The following is a 14,912-nucleotide window of genomic DNA, read 5'->3' on the forward strand; positions in this document are numbered from 1 at the left end:
CTACAAATTACAATGTTACGTTGTGAATGTGATAAATTAAATTTCCGTTGCCGTTATCATCATCAAGTTGGAGCCTCAAGATTAGCATTGTTTGCCTGTGACAGCCAATTTAACGAGATGTGACACCGTTCAATTAATTACACTGGGGTCTGGCACCAACACCACACCCAACAGCTCAGATGTGATGTCAAGATATAACATTTACTAAGTGCTGCAGGGGATACATGCAATTAGACCACATTGCCTATGATTCAAAAACCACCCAACGTTATCAGCACTGGCTTCTTCCTGTCTCAAGGGTCAGATATCTAATAAAGGGAAAGCCAGCCAGAACTATAGACGTTATGTAACCAAGAACAAGCACTGTATAAACAAGGTAGAAGAAAATGTGCTGTGTTCCTTTACATCAATGCCAAGAAAAACAGCTCTAGGTTCAAAATAGAGCAATGGAGTGTTAAATACACATTCTGCATCCCCTTTTAAGATAACAATCTTCCAGAAACCAATTCAAAGTTAAGCACAATTATTACAATAATTGTTTCATAACAATAACCTCTGAAAACACTTCTCAATTTGAGCAAGGAGATCATGTTAACCTCAGAAAGGTTGCAAACCTTTAAAAAGGAAAAATATTCAGAGAAGGAACACAAATATTGTGAATGGGAGAGGCCATGAAGCTTATGTAACAAAAAATGAGAAAAGCAAGCAAGATGAAAGATGGGAGTCTGGAAGGTATTGTGAAAGTACACAAATGAGAATGGGAGTTAACAAGGACTTACTAATGACAACAAACAGAACACATTTAAATCTGATATACAATGTTCAATAAAGCTTTTTAATTTGTATATTAATTTGTTTTGATTTGCTAATTCCAACTTTTTTCTAAGGTCGACTAAAACCTCCAGCAGATTTTATATTGGTATTAGTATTGAAAGAATGAAGGATTAAACATTATAACTAGCAGGGTGTCAGACAAATTCAGTTTTAATTCAGTTAAATACAGTTTTCTTTCACAGATTTTGCCACATCTCTGTTTCACACATGGAAACTTTATGCTAAAGAACCTGGGGGTTTTGGAGCAGATAATAAGCCAACTAAAATATCCTCAACTCAAACTACAAGTAAAATGTTCATCTTAGGTGCATGGAAACAATAATAATAAAAAAATAACATGATGTATTTCACAGCCCACAATAAATCAGGATACTTTTCCATAGTTTTTCATGTTATTCATACAGTTTAACATCTTCCATATGTGCTCATATGATAACATTTCAAGAGAAAAGGTGAACTTCATGGAAACCTGAGAGGAAGTTTTCTCTTCCAGGGACTGGGCCCTATCTGTGCTGTGATAGAGCAGGGCACAATTCCAGGGAAAAATGGATATGAAAATGAAACCCAATCCTTTTAGGTCAGCGGCACAAAACAAAACAAACACTGTACTGTAATTCCCTCACCATGTGGGAAGTAACACCAGCACAACTGTGAATATACCTGAACTTATGAGTGCATCAGAAAGTCAGCGACCTTGTACTCAAGTAAACTTTGATGACCAAATAAAGCGATGTAAAAACTGAAGTCAGAAGAGACTAGAAGGCAGAGAGGCACTCGGCTCAGTCTACCGACACCAGTCATATCGCTATGGAAACAGCTCGCATTGGTTTGTCAGCGCTTATCCATCAAGAAAGCAAGGAAAACAAAATAATCTAGAAGGGAGAACAGCATCTGTTGTGAATAGAACTGATGGCTTAGTTTTGATTTCCATTCAATTCAGTGGCCTGGGATTATTTGATTCTGAAGAGCCTCGCTAAATTTGAATTAAAAGTTTCCTTTTACGGATACAGGTAAAAAAGATGTTTGAAATATAATTAGTGCACAAGGTAGAGTCTGACCTCTGCAGGCTTAACACCTGCTGTTGTTGATTAGCTAGTGTTTGAAATTAAGGAAGATGTACCAAAAAGTGTGATTCTAAGTATATACTCCAAATATAATTTTTTACATCATGGTCAAAGCACTTCTATGTCTTCTTCTGTCCTCACAGTGATCCCCTAAGAAGCCATTAGTAATGAAGTACAACAACTCAACACTTGATTTGAAAATATTTAATTAGAGACAAAAACTACCTTCACGAATAAATTAAATAATTAGTTTTTATAAGTTCAGGGAAGTCAGATCTTCAAGAATCTATCTAAATGGTTCTTGAATGTTTACATAAAATAACAATTCTAAAGTAACAGAGTTTAAAAATGAAAAAAGTGAGTAGAGCCCTCTTGAAATAAAAAAAAATGCAATGAGTGTTTATTTGATTGCCTTTATAGTTTTTTCAAGGGATGCACAATATGAGTGTAATGCAATAATGGCTTTTAATTCACAGCGTGTGCTGGAGGAATATATTTCAAGTGCTTGGAATTTCATTGCAAAAAGAGGAAAACATGGGTTAATTGTAACCAATATTATAATTCAACAACATCAATTGTTTTGCTTGTGCAGCCCTTTCTTTTAGCACAATTCTTAGTAAAGTACCTCTATGTTACATAGAGGTAATGTATACCTCTATGTATACATTACCTCTATGTTACATGAATCAGGATCAGGCTAAATAGATAAAGATTTCTAAGATGTTATTATGGACATTTCCCTTCAAGCAACACTGTACCACTTTTTTGAAACACTTCACTATACAAACTACTCTGATTTGCTGAAAAGAATCATCTTAAAATTACCATAGTTAACCTTTGAGATTTAGATGTTACATTCCCAATGAAAATAGTCCCACTTTACCAGTCTAGCAATGATAGCAAGGTTGCAGCCATAGGGAACTTCTTTGGCTTTGCATGCTTGGATGTGACATTATTGAACATATTTACTTTTGCATCGTTGCAAACAAAAAAAGTGAAACTGTGCACCAAGCAAAAACATTTCCACAGCTGGGCTTCAAACAAACACTAGCTAATCAACAACAAATCTTACAAGCAGTGTGTGATGTAAGGTGAAGTCAGGCTGCATCTGCTTCCCTTACTGCCTTTAGGTATACACTGTAGAGTGGGATTATAAGTTAGCTTCACTAACACCCCACTCATTATGAGCATCCACTGACTCAGTCTGCCACAGTGCCTGGGAGCACATGAACATACGCATAAAAGCTCTTACAAATGATTATAAGCTCCAGCCAGAACAGTGACACGCACACAAGTGAGCACAACTGAAAGACATACAAAGTTCCTGACAGCTTGTAATAAAAGCGTGAGCTCACATTGCAGCGAGCCATTATTAACACCCACCCTCAGACGAGCTGCAGTGGAGAAGTGGTGGTTGTTAAAAGTAATCTAAATAAAGCTAAGGCCAGATTATCTGCAGTGACAGTTCTAGCTGGTGTTTATGTCAGATCACAGTTCTGTCTTCATGAGTTATAGTCAGGTCAGAGCTGCAGGAAATGTGCACACTTGTGTGCTTGTGTATACCTTGGAGGCACAGAGGCACCAATCATGTTGATCAGGATTTACTCTCCTGATCCCTGACCCGAATCCATGACTAACACCTGTGATTGTGTTTCAGAGTGACGACAGTAGTGACAACATTACCCACATGACGTCCATTACGTCCCACTCATACTAACCATATAGCCACAAATTATTTTGCAGATTACATGTAGGAGTTTGCAAAGTGTCACCATTCATCATGAAGATGCATGGCGTTATTAGGCAAGTTATACTGCTGATATTAGATGACTCTATAAAACAGGTGCAATAGTTTCAAGACAATCCAAAATGTAATAAACTCAATCTGGATGCTAAACAATGGAAATATGACATTTTCAAGAAGAATACAAAAGTGTATAATTATTATGCAATAGTTAAATTACAAAATCCTTCAGCAAATTAAAGAAAAACTGAGCAAAATTGAACACATTTATTGTGTTCACTGACTTCAATTAACTATGCATAAAAGATAATCCCCATCATAACCACTCATGGAACCCAAATATGGTTTAAAGAGTTGTTCTGTCTCCTCTTTTTAAGTCTCACACTTTAAAATAGGGTTCAATTTAGCTGGCAAATTCAGAAGGACCTGGGAGTTCTCAATAAGATATAAGTCGGGTGAGGAAGACAGCCATGTTATTATTCCGCCAACTGGGAGGCCTTTATTGTATACCCATGATCGAACACTTGGCTGCTTGCAATGATGGAGTTCCCTGCATAAAAAACAATCCTCCTCAATGCTGTTGACCTTTCACAGTCTTAATGCAAAAATAAAGTATCCTCTAGAAGCAGATCGTAGATTTTGAAATTTAATACTATCTTCACGTCAAAATGGTCCAACTACACCTCTCTTAATAATAGCCACCCAAACCTTTAGAAGAATCAATTTCTAATCCAGCTGCTCCATCAAGACTTGTTCTTTATACATTTGCCCATAAAATCTGTCTTTAGATCATTTTTGGTTCTGTCTTGACATTTCATCCTATTTAGTTTGGTGATGGTCTTGTTTCAGCTTCTCTCATCTGGTCCAAGTCCCTGTGCTCTAAATGTCTTATGTTTCTACAGTTTTGGAATATTACAACACCAGAAGATAAAGGGGTTCCTGGTTTATCACACTTCGTTTTCTTCTCTACATATATTTTACATTTGCAACAAAAATATACATTTCTCAGTTATTTTGGCATAGTAGTATTTAAAGAGTTATTTCAAAATGAAATTACCTTATTATTGTGCATAACTTATGTTTCTTAGTATATAAATATACATCCAGCATGTGTAGCTTAAGAGTTGGACAATATGCAACAGTAAAAAGAAGAAACAAATGATGTCAAAATACTTCCTTTCTAGATAGTAATGCACAAATTGTAATGTCTGGACAGCATTTTATGATAATAAAGTGTATATAGTAAAACTCTTCTAACCGCTTGGTTCCTGTCAGGTAGACGGTAGTTGTGGTTCTGCAGCAGTCGGCAGCCATCTTTTGCCAGCCGCTGGACGGCCTCCAGACCCAACCGACTGGTGAGCTCCTCTCGGCCACAAACGGTCCCCATCCCACCGCCGCCGCCACTTCCATTCCCGTCCCGCAAAGCACACATCCCGCCCAGCTGCAACACAGGAGGCATGAAGACATATCTCAAACCGCAGTCCCAAGACATCCTGGAAAAGTCTGAAAAGCCGAGGTCACAGCAGATCAATGAATTTCTCCACAGAGCATAATCCAGAAATGATGAAAGGAGAAATTTGTGTCCACGTTACAATGATGAAAAGAAATAGTAATCCTGGGTGTCTCTAGGTTATCTTGTTCTCCCTATTATTCCTCTCCGTCTCTAATTCTTTCAATCTTTTAGAGGCTGTAATTCTTTTTATCTGTTGCACCTCTTTGTGTCAGACTAGCTGCTCCGTGTCAGAGGATCTGGCGGCAAAAAGAGTGAGTGTGTGTGATTAGTAGTAAGTGGGCGGGAGGGGTGTCTGTGTGAGAAGGTAGTGTGTGTTGTGTCTGTCTCCTCCCTTTTGTAGTCAGGCTATTAAAAAAGCCCAAGCAGGGATATCAAAGAGTAATGTCTTAAAAAGGAAAATGACACGAAAATGATTAGAAAGCTTATTTCAAACAAAAGAGCAGAGAGATGGTAGGAGAACTGTTGCTTTTTTCCGTGTCTGCATGCATTCCCTTGGGTGCAGCTCGTGTGATGGTTATCACCTGTGGCGGCCAGCTTGGGCTGTTTATTTTCCTTGGAAGAGAGACAGAGCGGCTTGTTTCGTTTGGCTGAGAGTCGGGCAACCCTTCCTGTAAGCTCAACTATCCCACGGTACCACGCTCTAGCAGAGGGTAACGCACACACACACACGCACGCACACTAAACACCATTTGTTTACTAGGAAAGCCTCCCTCCAGCCCCCGAACCCAATGGCAACTCTTATCTTGTGGAATACCCACGTACACACAGTGATATAAAACCACCGCCACTTGTCCCTCTCTGCTTCCTGTAGACCTGCTGTAGCCTTCCTGTCCAAGACATAAATTTACATCGCTCTCCCCTATTGTGTCAAATGTTTTTTTCAAATCAAGAAATCCCAAAACATCAATAGATTTAAGCTGATGAACTAAAAGTAAATGAGACTCCAGGAAACTTTAGTTGTTTTGCAGTTTAAAAGCTTTGGATTCAAAATGGTATCCTGGACATTTTGTAGTTGCTTCATTGTCCTAGTTATTTATTGATACATATGATCGACTATGGGAGTGGGTATAACTACCTCTGTTGCATGAATATTAGCAGAGGGACTGGGGGATCAATTCAACAGCCAGTGTCAGGCAAACAAGATTAATGTGATTTTAAAATGTATTAGTGGCTGGATGGTCTGTCGTTCTCTGATAAACATGAAGTGCTTTGCATTCATATCACTTAGACTCTGCTTCATTTTGTCGCCTTGCAATCACAAATTCCAATATCACTAGGCTTGAATGTGACAAATGCCAAGTAGTAGGTAATTTTCAACTGTAAGATTTGAATTTGCATTTCTTTATAAAAGAAAAGAAATCCATTGTTAAAAGCTGGAAAGTCTCATACGCTGCTTGCTACACAGCAACCATCTGAAACAAGGTGTTCAGGCAAGATGAAACAAAATTTTAACTTTCTAGCCAATATGCAAATTGCTGTGTGGCACAAAACTAGCATTGTACATCACATTTAAAGCACCATCTACATGATGAGACATGGTGGTGGCAGCATTGTGGCGTGGGGATGCTTTTCTTCAGTAGGTAAAGGAAAGTTGTGACGCTTTAAAGATGGAATATAGATTGAGACGCTGCTGGACAGGACACGTTTAAAAAATAAATAAAGAATAAAAGCTTGTAAGCTGAATATAGCTATGTACAAGGCAATCCTGGAAGGAGCCCTGCTACAGACTGCAAAAGAGATGAGGTGAAATAGGCAAAATATCAAAATAGTCCAAACTCAAATCTGCTTAGGAATCTGAGGGAAGAAAACTGATTTTCACAGATTTTCTCCATCTAATCTGATTAACTGCACGTTACTTTGTACAGAAGAATACAATGAAAACTTGTTACTCTAACAGAATAAGTTAGACTTCCTACTCAGTGAACTGGATGCACAACAGTTAATAATTTTGCAAGACAATGTAGATAAATACACTTATTCATAGACGGTGGGCATGAACAACCATTTCAAAATATCTAAATTTTTTAACCCGTTAAGAAATGTGGACAATCCTGTAAAATGCTAAAAAGCCTCCCTGCCAACCCTTTAAATCTTAAATCTGCCAACGGGATACTATAATTATGGGCTTAACTGTGAATTATTTCAAAGTTTTCATCTATTGTACAGAAGTTATTTCTTCAAAATCCATTTTGCTCTTTTCTTTTTCAGTTTGCTAAGCCCAGATCTGTTGTTGGCTGGGGTATGGGAAACTACAGTAGATTACAGATGCACCTTTGTAATATAATAACAGCTCATTTTAAAATAATAACCTTTGCAGGTGAAACCAAAATAAAACACATGAACTGGAACTATTTATGCTAACTAGGAAATAACTCATGTAAACGACTGAAATATAAAACACTATATGTGTGTGTGGGTGCTCTTTTCCCCACCTTCCCTGGTCTCAGTGATGTGATGAGAGAACAAATAATTGATGGAGAGAAAAAGGTTTTGACTGTACAGACATGGGATGAGGAAACACATGGGCCTTACTCTGCACTCTTCTCCGACCCCTGAGTTTTCAGAGTTCAGTCATGTGTGTACCTCCACATAAATAAAACTTGAACTCGAATGACCTTTAAAGGAAACCAAGTAGTCAGCACCACCTATTCATTTTAAGTATGGTGCAACGTCTATGCAGTTTGTGTTATTGCTTATGGATTGTGGTCTGTGTATGTGCAGCAGCAATATATGTAGGAAGTGAGGAATATAGTAGGATACTACAATCTCTTTGCAATACAGCAGCAAAATAGCAGAAAAAAATGAAACAGAGTGCAACTTAAACAAACTAGCAGCAGTTGCAATTTATAAGTGTATTATGCTGCAAATTAATCTTTCATGATTGACCTTTCCAAAGATTAAAATTGTTTGAATGCGGGAGTAAAAAATACAAATCATCAAGTGACTGCAAACTGAAACAGCAAGGTCAAGAGTAGAGCTGCATCAGTCAGTCAACTAGAGATCAGCATCTGTGTATTTAGTTTCTGCCATTTATTTTAAAAAGAAACAGTAGAAACTACCACAATCAAAGAACCCACAACACGTTTCTATTTTGTGTATCATTACACAAAAGAAAGAAAAAAAATCAGATTTGGTTGGAAAAGGAATCAGTCGGTCAGAGCTAAAAGAAATCGGTATCAGCTGGTAAAAGCCTGCTGTACTAGAAATACATTGAGATTAAAGATTGTGTATAAATAATATATATATTATATAAAATGCCATTTGTATTAGTGGGTATATTACCGGGCTGCTCTCCTCACTGGGGGTGCTGGATTCCTGGCGGCTTGTTTCAGTTGTGTCAGAGTCCTGCTCTGATACTGCAAACAAACAAAAGCGTATTGCGGATTATTGTTTGTTACATAAGTGTATGGTTTCACGGTAAATCCAAATAATTCCTACTAACAATGCTTCAAGGAACCGCTTGAACCACAGCATTACTTACAAGCTTTGCGAGTCTTTCTAGCGAGAGCAGCTGCCAACTCGCTTTGTACCTGTTTAAAACAACAACAAAAAAAGAGGGACAAGTTAAAAAATACAAAGTAAATCTGTCAATCATTCCAAGTTTGTTTCAGTTTTGCCACATATTTATCTTGTATTTTCATTCTGGGTGCCACTGACCGTGGAAGTCAGCCTCTCCAGAGCTTTCATCTGAAGAATCTCACTGCAGATGTCCCTGTTACCTTCAGAGTCTTCCTCTGACCTTAAAGAAACAGACAGAGCTTTATTTGCAACTGTTTAATATTCTAATCAAACAGCCCTCAGGTGTAAAACTTCCCTACAGACGTGCCTCTGCAGCCTCTCTGCGCTGCCCCCTGGCACTGTGTGAACAGAACTACATCTTACATAATCTTGAAAATCTCTGGATATTTGAATCCATGGACAGAAAAAAAATTACACATGTTAAATATTGTACATGCCTTTATTTAAAAAAATTTAAATTAAATTAACCATTTTAATTATGCAGCTGCTCCACATAAATGTTGATGTCTTGTTTCTCACAACACAATATAGAACATTATAAAATAATGGTCCAGGTGCACAAATTAATGGAAAAAAGTTAAAGATCACATTTTTTAAAAAATTGACACAAATTTAAATGTGATGGTTTTCTGCATTTTAGCACTGATAATGCAAATAGTTTTTTAAATGACTAATGAATGACATTCCCCACCGCATTTCAGTCTCTGGAAGCCGAAGCATCTGTTTTAAGAAGTTTGCTTCTGGTACGTCTATTTTTCATTTATATGGCGGCATGTAAAAAAGCTCCACACACACCCTCAGTGGATGTAAGCGTAGCAATGCAGCAGCTGCGCGCACATGTACGTGGATGTCTAAATCTTGAGTATTTTCCTAAGTCTGTGTGCATTCATGAATATATTAGTGTTTGTCCTCATCAGTGTGCATGTCAGACAGTGTTTGTGTTTGGGGCAAACTTTGCATTATTCTAACAGCAAAGATAAAAGCTTTGCATAGAGGGTCTTGAGCAGCAACAGACGGCACCCGAGGGTTCCTCATCCAACATAAACTCTAAGAAAACTAAAGCCGGGGGTTGGTTTCTGATGCATTGCCTCACCCCCACACATCCACACACACACATACAAAGTAAAAACCCTGAAGCATGTATGCACACACAGGCTCGTCTCCATTTGCATACAATTTGGATTGCATCCACGTTTCCCAGTGAAACTTGTTGTAGAGGAAAGAAGATGAAACCTGGGATGACTTTATGTGTGTATATGTGTGTACAGTGTGATCTGATAAAGTGGAATGATAGATGAAGAAGCCAGGGAGTAGGTGATAACACAATAGCCTTCAGCATGACACAGCAGCTCTAGAGCTCCAGAACAGATATATACACAGGCAGGTGGATTGCTGGATGCCTTGAAGGAGTGTGAAAATACTGTATGTTTACTGCCATTCTCATATTGTAGGGGAAAAATGCGTTTAACTCTTAAATATGGCAAAACAGATATGCTTACTAAATATTCAAGTCCATTTGCAAGACAAAAAAAAGCTATCTAAATCATCACGCTAAATTTATTCTCTTTGGGATCATTAAGTTTTATTTTCAGCCAGTGTTCAGCTGGTAATTTGGTGACTCAGTGTGAGCCTGAAGGTACCAGCCTGGAGCCTGGAGGCGAAGCACAGTAGGAGGTGTGTCACCAGACATTAAGCGGCGCAGGGAAATAACAGGATCTGTGCCTGGACCACCTCCTCGTTCAAAGCCCATCAAGAGCTTCGTGATGCAAAGAATTGCATAAATTACCTCAAATCATTCTTTATTCAAATTCCTTAAGCAAGAAAAATGTACATTTTCAGCCTTAAGGAAGACATGAAAGCTATGCTGTAATGCAGAGAGTCTTATTTATTGGTGTAGGATGTTAGATGACTGGTGTGTTTCAGGACTTGACTATGCCCTTTTCCATCCAAAAGAGAAATGAACTGGCTGAAGCCAGAATGCAATGCAAAGTGGGCGACAACATTCCTCCTCCCAAGCAAAGGTATCATATTTTAGCTTCTGGCAATTCTGTTCATCCTGCATTTCAAAGACAGGAAAAACAGCTGCTTAGTTGTTGATTATTCCCAACTCAAACGGTTTACTACATATAGCATAAGGAGGGTAATAAAGTATTTTGTTTTCTATAGTGAGCTGTGAGGGAATTTTTTGTTCCTTTTCCTTTAATGTTTAAAGCAGCTGAAGTAGCCAAAGATTTAATGAAAGATGCAGGTACTAGGATTAAAATATTAACGTTGCCCGTTTCATAACGAGTTCATAGCCTGATCAGCAAACTTTAACAAACACAGCCTCCTACTGCAGTTGGCAGAACATCTAAGAATTAAACATTAATGTTGTCTCTCGTTGCACCGTTCCTTTAAATGTACTTTACACACACATTTCTCTTGAACTCCAAGTGCTAAATTAAAGCTGCACTTAAATTTTCATACATAAGAGATGCATGAAGCTAAGTTGCGTGAACTTAGATGAAATGTAAATTTTGATGATATACTGTATTTTCAAAGAAAAATAAGAGGGTTTTATAGGAAACACTACTTTCTGATGCTAAATGATTTGCTAAATCTTTCATATGAAGTAAATAATAACTCAAATATAATGACCAATGTACACATGATGCAAAAACGTAACTTCATAAAAGACTATAAAACTCATGTCATCAATTATGAAGCATGGCATGCTTTGTTTCAACTCATGCAAGAATCAAAGTAATGCTACCCTCCTTAGGTAAAACACACAGGGAACAAAAATTAATAAAGAATGGAAATAATTAACAAGAATGACAGTCCAACGGAGGAGACAAGAGAAGCATGAGGAGCAATTATGTCTGGTTGCTGAATGCCTGATGATTTTCTGGTACATCAAGTCTTTTGGACCTGCATGGCGGTTATGTAATTTTGGCTTTTTTCCAATGTAGCTTGAAACATTTTAGCTGAAGAAAGGCGAACAGGAGGAAAGCTGTGAGATGGTTGTCTGCAGAGAAATGGAATCAAACAGTATGAAAGTTAGATTTATTACTAGATTTCTATCTAACGAAAAGAAGAAACTCTAAGGGTCAAATTTAATTTGAAGCAAATAGATGATTTTTTGCCAAAAGAGCAGTGTGAATGTTAACTGAAACATCCCATTTTTTTTCCAACCACATGTTTCAGTGTATATTATTTGGACCAATACAAAGTATTGCATGAATATGAAGCTGGAGGAAAAAAAAAGATGGAAACATGTAAGAAACTGCAATGTTAAAAGATGATTTCCATCCAGTCTTACTGAGCATGAGTTTTTGCCTAGGTTAGAATAGTCTAAAATGTCAATCTCAAGACATGCAAAGCTGGTAGAAGTATGTAAATTGAAGCAAACTCATTTCTTTAACCGAGGAGTGCTTGTCTCTGATTTATTTCCTCAGTCACTTAAGTTGCTTGTCAAGCATGACGGATACCTCTGGAAGTGATGCTGTTCTGTTCATAAATGAATGACTGATTATGGTTAAAAATATCAAATTTGAAAGATCTTCAGACAGCAATAAGAAATATTTGTGTAAATTAGTTTAGGAAAATTTCTAGCTTATTGGAATCATACTATAAAGAGGAATGATTGAAGACTTTTGCACAGCACTGAAGCCATGAAAATTCATTGTTTTTTAGCATTTTACTGTCAAAACATGACAAGTTGCAAAATTCAATCAGACATAAAGTGGCTCTGATGTTTTCCACGCATTAGTCTGAACCCTGCTGACTTGTGCAAGCAGTGAAATAAAGTAAATCAGAGTGCATGTCAACTACTATATTGCATACAAAGGTACTGATCCAAAACACAGAGCCATGTTCGCTTTGATACACAAGATTTACCACAAATATGACATTTGGGTTTGTTTCGTCAGACTCTCTGCATGGTGTCTGTACATGCGCTCTTTGAAGCTGACATACAGAAGAATACATTGACGTTTCCATCTCTTCGCTCTCCATATATACACTTCAGTTTCATTACCCGCACATACAAATCTCACTTTATTTCTCTGAGTGACAGATTGAGTTCAGTGGCGGGCTCAGCAGGAAGTCGACTTACAGGCGCAGCAAAGCAGGGAACTCTGAGTGACACAACTCAAAGCGTGTGAGTGGGAGTGCCCTGGAGACCAGCTCATGTATGTTGACTGATCACATCATGTGCCACTTTTTGTATATATGTGCCCTTCCTCTATAGATGTGGTTGTGTAAGTGCAAACAAATATCCCTCAAAGGAGGCAGAGGATGTAAAACACTGAACAGAGATTAGGTTCTCTCAGGGACTTTAAGAGGATCTTTGGTAGGGTGACTTTTATATTCCAAGGACAGAATTGCACACACAGCAGCATTTTTTTTTCTTTTTTACTGCAAATCAAACTGACAAATGACCTTCATCACAAATCAAAACTTGAAGCTTGTCACTTGGGGCTTGTATAAAGAAGCAATGAGCTTTCCACTTCAGGTCAGTGGAGACCATCTATGGCTCCAGGGTTCTTACATTTTTCATTCAAAATTTAGAAGTTCCCAGACTCAGACTTGTTGATTCTTTTATTATTTTTTTGGGTCACTTGATGTTGAGACATTTTGAATGGAGTCAAAAAGAGTTAGTCTAGATTTACCGAACATGTTTGCAACTTTCTGTATGCCACAGTCACCGTGAAAAATCACAGACTCTTTAGAAAAGATTCTTATGAAGGAAACAGTGACGTCTTTAAAGCTTCTTGCTGTAATTCCAGTAAATAACAATTTCACATTTAATTTAATTAGCTTGCGCTATTGGCTCGTCAATCGTATGTAATCTAGATTATTTAAAATGATCTAATTTAGAGTCAGAAATTCCTCATTAACTGACTGCTTTAAGATTTATTTGTTTCATTATGACTTAAAAACATCATGGCATGCTCTCCATCCCTCAGCATTTAGCCCTAAAAATTCAGCATCAATTGATCCTAATACTAACTGTGTAGAAGTGTTAGAAACACTTGCCTCAATGGCAAGACTTGCAATTAAAAAGTAATGAACTCCCAGACAGTTCTCAGTACCAACAGGCTTCCTTCTGTGCTTAAAATACTAGGAAAATGACCATAAAACTGTGTTTCCACAAAGTTCTGCTGTATGAGACAACTTTGTTTAGATGATCCTGTGTCCAGAAACATAGCATTTTTTCTCAAATCTTTTCGATGGCTTTAAATGTAAAGATAAGAAATATAACAATTATCTTTTAGAGAATGGAATAGGGAGAAAAGTCTGGAAAAAACTGCGAGTTTCTGGAAAAAATAGATGCATAGAACCAACAACGACCTTTATAACAATCCACATCTCAGTTCTATTAGATAAACATAATAAATAACATTCTCCTGTACATTTATTTATTACTTACGGGCTATTGGCCCCACCACCAGAGCGAAACTGGACATATGGAGCAAGCTGTAGGAGGAGTTTCACAGCTTCTGGCCACTCCCCCTCATTGGAGCGAAACTCGCAGGAAGCAGAGTCACACTCTTCAAAACTGAACTGGTAGTAAGTGTTAGAGTCCGAAAACACCACCCGTTGGTCCACTGGAAATAATTAAATAAAAACAGAAAACAGCAGTGAGAAGCAGTAGGGTTAGTCATTAATTAGGGTAAAATCATGCTGTTGAAAAAATATAAAAAATGTTGCTTTCAATACTGTTGTCAAAAACTAATACAGATATGAGGTTAGTTATGCCACTAAAGATTCAAGTTTTGTGCTTGTGTGTAAAGAATGGACTTCCTGTAGAATCTTCCTTCGATGTAGCATCACATAGAAGGAAAGTGACAGCAATGAATCTAATTGACAAGTAGAAAGTCATTCCAGAAGACATGATACAACAACTTTTTGGGTGAATTTACAAATGTGCAGATATGTTGTGAATTAGTCTGTTTTTTTGTTTTTTTTTCCAACAAAAAAACTCGATGACAAAACCATAACAAAACCTTCAAAGTTAGCTATGACACTGTCAAGTGACAGAAAAAGAAACCAGCAAGAGTCAAAACATTAAAAAACCCTTCAGCATGAGGCTGTCTTGGTATGCAGCAGAGGCAGAAGGATAAACAAGGTAAAAGATTCAAACACTAGATATTCAGAAGAATCTGTGATACAATGATGTGAAATTTAAGAAAAAAAGCATGATTCTTTCCTCATCGTGGCTACAGCTTGTGCTAAAGAAGAAAAGCACTCAGCA

General features: G+C 37.5%; 1 protein-coding gene across 1 annotated transcript in view; it reads right to left on the reverse strand.

The window, feature by feature from the left end:
- Positions 1–14,912, reverse strand: part of LOC102216758 (rap guanine nucleotide exchange factor 5) — a 46,784-nt gene that overhangs the window by 15,637 nt on the left and 16,235 nt on the right. Inside the window, exons 5-9 of the mRNA XM_005802685.2 lie at positions 14,088–14,265; positions 8,813–8,894; positions 8,637–8,685; positions 8,438–8,511; positions 4,901–5,083 (exon numbers count right to left, since the gene is read on the reverse strand). Of these exons, the coding sequence (XP_005802742.1) occupies positions 4,901–5,083; positions 8,438–8,511; positions 8,637–8,685; positions 8,813–8,894; positions 14,088–14,265 (566 nt within the window). The remainder of the gene's footprint in view (positions 1–4,900; positions 5,084–8,437; positions 8,512–8,636; positions 8,686–8,812; positions 8,895–14,087; positions 14,266–14,912) is intronic.

Source organism: Xiphophorus maculatus, chromosome 13, assembly GCF_002775205.1.
Source record: "Xiphophorus maculatus strain JP 163 A chromosome 13, X_maculatus-5.0-male, whole genome shotgun sequence".
In the NCBI taxonomy this organism is placed as follows: domain Eukaryota; kingdom Metazoa; phylum Chordata; class Actinopteri; order Cyprinodontiformes; family Poeciliidae; genus Xiphophorus; species Xiphophorus maculatus.